General features: G+C 47.8%; 1 protein-coding gene across 1 annotated transcript; it reads left to right on the top strand.

The window, feature by feature from the left end:
• The first annotated feature begins 473 nt into the window (after positions 1 to 473).
• Positions 474 to 2,606, top strand: Tmsb4x (thymosin beta 4 X-linked). The gene is made up of 3 exons (XM_021187788.1): positions 474 to 580; positions 1,650 to 1,764; positions 2,165 to 2,606. The coding sequence occupies exons 2-3, from the start codon at positions 1,665 to 1,667 to the stop codon at positions 2,197 to 2,199; spliced, it is 135 nt and encodes a 44-aa protein (XP_021043447.1). The 5' UTR covers positions 474 to 580; positions 1,650 to 1,664; the 3' UTR covers positions 2,200 to 2,606.
• The last annotated feature ends 244 nt before the right edge of the window (positions 2,607 to 2,850 follow it).

Below are 2,850 nucleotides of genomic sequence, written 5' to 3'. Positions count from 1 at the left end.
TCCTTTATCGCCCTCTCAAATCAAGGGGGAGACAAGCGAGGGAGACAAAGAGGGCCGGGTGGGGCGAATGCAGTCCACTGGTCTGAAAGCTGAGTCACTGGAATCAGACCCCAGCAGCCCTTGTATGAGGGACACCGCACCCTATCTTGGGGGCGTTGGCCACAGACAAAGCCGGTTTCTAAGTAAAGAAATGCCTGTCCCCTTAGGTGCCACTCAGGCCATTAGTTATCACGCATTAAACCTTCAGAACAGGTTTGGGCGGCTGCTGCAAAAGTTCATGATAATAAAATAGACGTCAAATGGGGGAAAAGCATTTTGAAGGCGTTTGTTCCTTTTCTAGTTCCGCCATCGATGTGGTTCAAAGGCCCTGGTGGATGGGGATGTGGGGGTTGGGAGGGGGTCCGACAGGCCTCGGAATGTCCTTCCGGAGACGCGGCGCGAAGGAGTTAAGCGGGACTGTGAGTGACATCACCTCATTTGCATAGGAGCGCACATAAAACGGCGTTCGTCGCGCCCCTCCCGACATTCGGCAGCAGCTTCTGAGCAGATCCGACTCTCCTTGTTCGCGCAGCTCGCTCGGGTGAGCCCCAGGGCCCCTCCTTCTGTCCTTCCCTGCCTGTCCAGCGCAGGCGCTTGCCCCTCATCCTCCTCGTCCTTAAAGCCAAGTCCAAGGGGGTACTTCCAGGCAAGGTAGTTTCGGGGAACTGGGGGGATGTTAAACTCTTCCAGATGCTGAGTAACGGGAAGGGGAACTTGATTAAGAAAAAGAAAACCCCACAAAATTGGGCATTCTGTTTCGCAGCTTAGAAGGGAATTGTTTTTTTTTTTCTCCTCGACGCTCTCTCCGAAATATTTTCCCTTGCCTAGCTAGCTGTAATTAATCAGAAATAGAAAGATCCTTTGTTCAAACGCTCTGTGTTCCCCTTAATCGCCTGATGGCTTCGAGGGCTGCTATCTGTGGCGGGTTTAACCTTTCCGGCCTTTAGCGTGAAAATTCGGAAGCCCTTGCAGATGAATGTATGCAACGGCCGTCCAAAGGCCCCTGTATGCAGATCAAGATGCATTTGCGAGAAGTGGGGAGGCAGCTTTGTGTGCCGAGGCTGCATTGTTGGACTAGAGAGAGGAGAGGAAGCGAGTAGGGCGGTGGTCGGCAGCTGGCGGCGTCAGCTCCCCCGCCTTTGTGCGGAGGAGAAAGCTGGACCGCCTGGCATCTTTTGGAGCGCAAGCCCTTCTAGAAAACGTAGATGCATTTTGCGACCTTGGCTCCTTTTTTTTTTTTTTAAGAGATTTTATTAGACTTTCCCCACTTAAACTGGAAGTGGCTTCGTTCTATCCCGACTTTTAATTTTTTAACACTGCAATGTTAACATTTCGCAATGGTGAATTTTATTATATGGGAATACTCGCCTTTGACTATTCCCACCTTCGCTCTTTGATTCTTCACTTTGGGAATATTAAGGGGGAAGATTTTTTTTTTCTTATAGAAAGAGGAAGGTCTTTAGGGAGGAATCGACAAGGAAAGGACACCAAGAGGCAGTAGGATTTCAGGCTTTGGGGTTTCGGGCGGGGGGAGGGTGCGCTTTTGGAACTGGGAGAGGCGAGGGTGGGCGGCTCTTTCTTAGCTTTGGTCTTGGCTTTTGTACCTGCAGCTCCTTCCAGCAACCATGTCTGACAAACCCGATATGGCTGAGATCGAGAAATTCGATAAGTCGAAATTGAAGAAGACAGAAACGCAAGAGAAAAATCCTCTGCCTTCAAAAGAAAGTAAGCTGTTCGCCCCCACCCATTTTCAGAACGGGCTGGGCGGGAGCAGAGCGGAGCGGGAGCAGCAGCCAGGAGGAGGAAGGGAGGGGCAGCGGGGAGGATGGGGGGGCTGCGGGGGAGGAGTCGACAGTTTGATGATGATGAATATTGCCTGCAAAGGTTAATTAAAAACTGTTTTGCAGCCAACAAGCGCCGGGCTTTAGTGATTTAATAATGGAATATTTCGTATTCCATATTATGCAAATACATTTATTGGGTAACTGTACTTCTGTTTAGCATGTCTTGCTCAGCGAGGCTGCTATGTGTCTTTCTAGAATTTTCATAATATGAAAAGAGGTTTTTAAATGAAAATCGTGTCATTTTATAGAATGCTCTAAGCCTCCTTTTCTTTTCTTCACAGCAATTGAACAAGAGAAGCAAGCTGGCGAATCGTAATGAGGCGAGCGCCGCCAATATGCACTGTACATTCCACGAGCATTGCCTTCTTATTTTACTTCTTTTAGCTGTTTAACTTTGTAAGATGCAAAGAGGTTGGATCAAGTTTAAATGACTGTGCTGCCCCTTTCACATCAAAGAATCAGAACTACTGAGCAGGAAGGCCTCCCCTGCCTCTCCCGCCCATCTGCTGGTCTGGCTGGCAGAGAGGGAAAAGAACTTGCATGTTGGTGAAGGAAAAAGCTGGGTGGGAGATGGAAATAGAGAGGAAAATTCAAGATGGTCAAAGATGTCCTGCAGGATGTAAAATGCAGTTTAATCAGAGTGCCATTTTTTTTTTGTTCAAACAATTTTAATTATTGGAATGCACAATTTTTTTAATATGCAAATAAAGTTTTAAAACCTGATTGGCGTGTCTGCTTGCTGTCTGGAAGGAGTAGTTAAATTAGTGATAAAACCTTTGCAAAACTGCCTTGTCTCTTGGTCACTGGGACAGAAAAGAGACAAACCCAAAATGGAAGATTTAATGAAAATATTTGAAATTGGTACAGCCACCACTGTTGGAAGAAGGGGGCTGTGGAATGAAGGGGCAGGGGGAAGGATGGCCAGCCTGAAGAACTCACGTGTAATTAGAGCCTTTCATGAGTTTTG

The sequence above is a fragment of the Mus pahari genome, chromosome X (assembly GCF_900095145.1).
Source record: "Mus pahari chromosome X, PAHARI_EIJ_v1.1, whole genome shotgun sequence".
Classification (NCBI taxonomy): Eukaryota; Metazoa; Chordata; class Mammalia; order Rodentia; family Muridae; genus Mus; species Mus pahari.
Note: the sequence above shows the minus strand (reverse complement) of the source record. Positions and strands in the feature narration are given on the sequence as shown.

Bases quoted from the DNA above. Each gene is read 5' to 3' on its own strand.
- Tmsb4x (XM_021187788.1), top strand. From the start codon at position 1,665: ATGTCTGACAAACCCGATATGGCTGAGATCGAGAAATTCGATAAGTCG. The intron at 1,765-2,164 runs GTAAGCTGTTCG...TTTTCTTCACAG, and splicing joins TCCTCTGCCTTCAAAAGAAA to CAATTGAACAAGAGAAGCAA.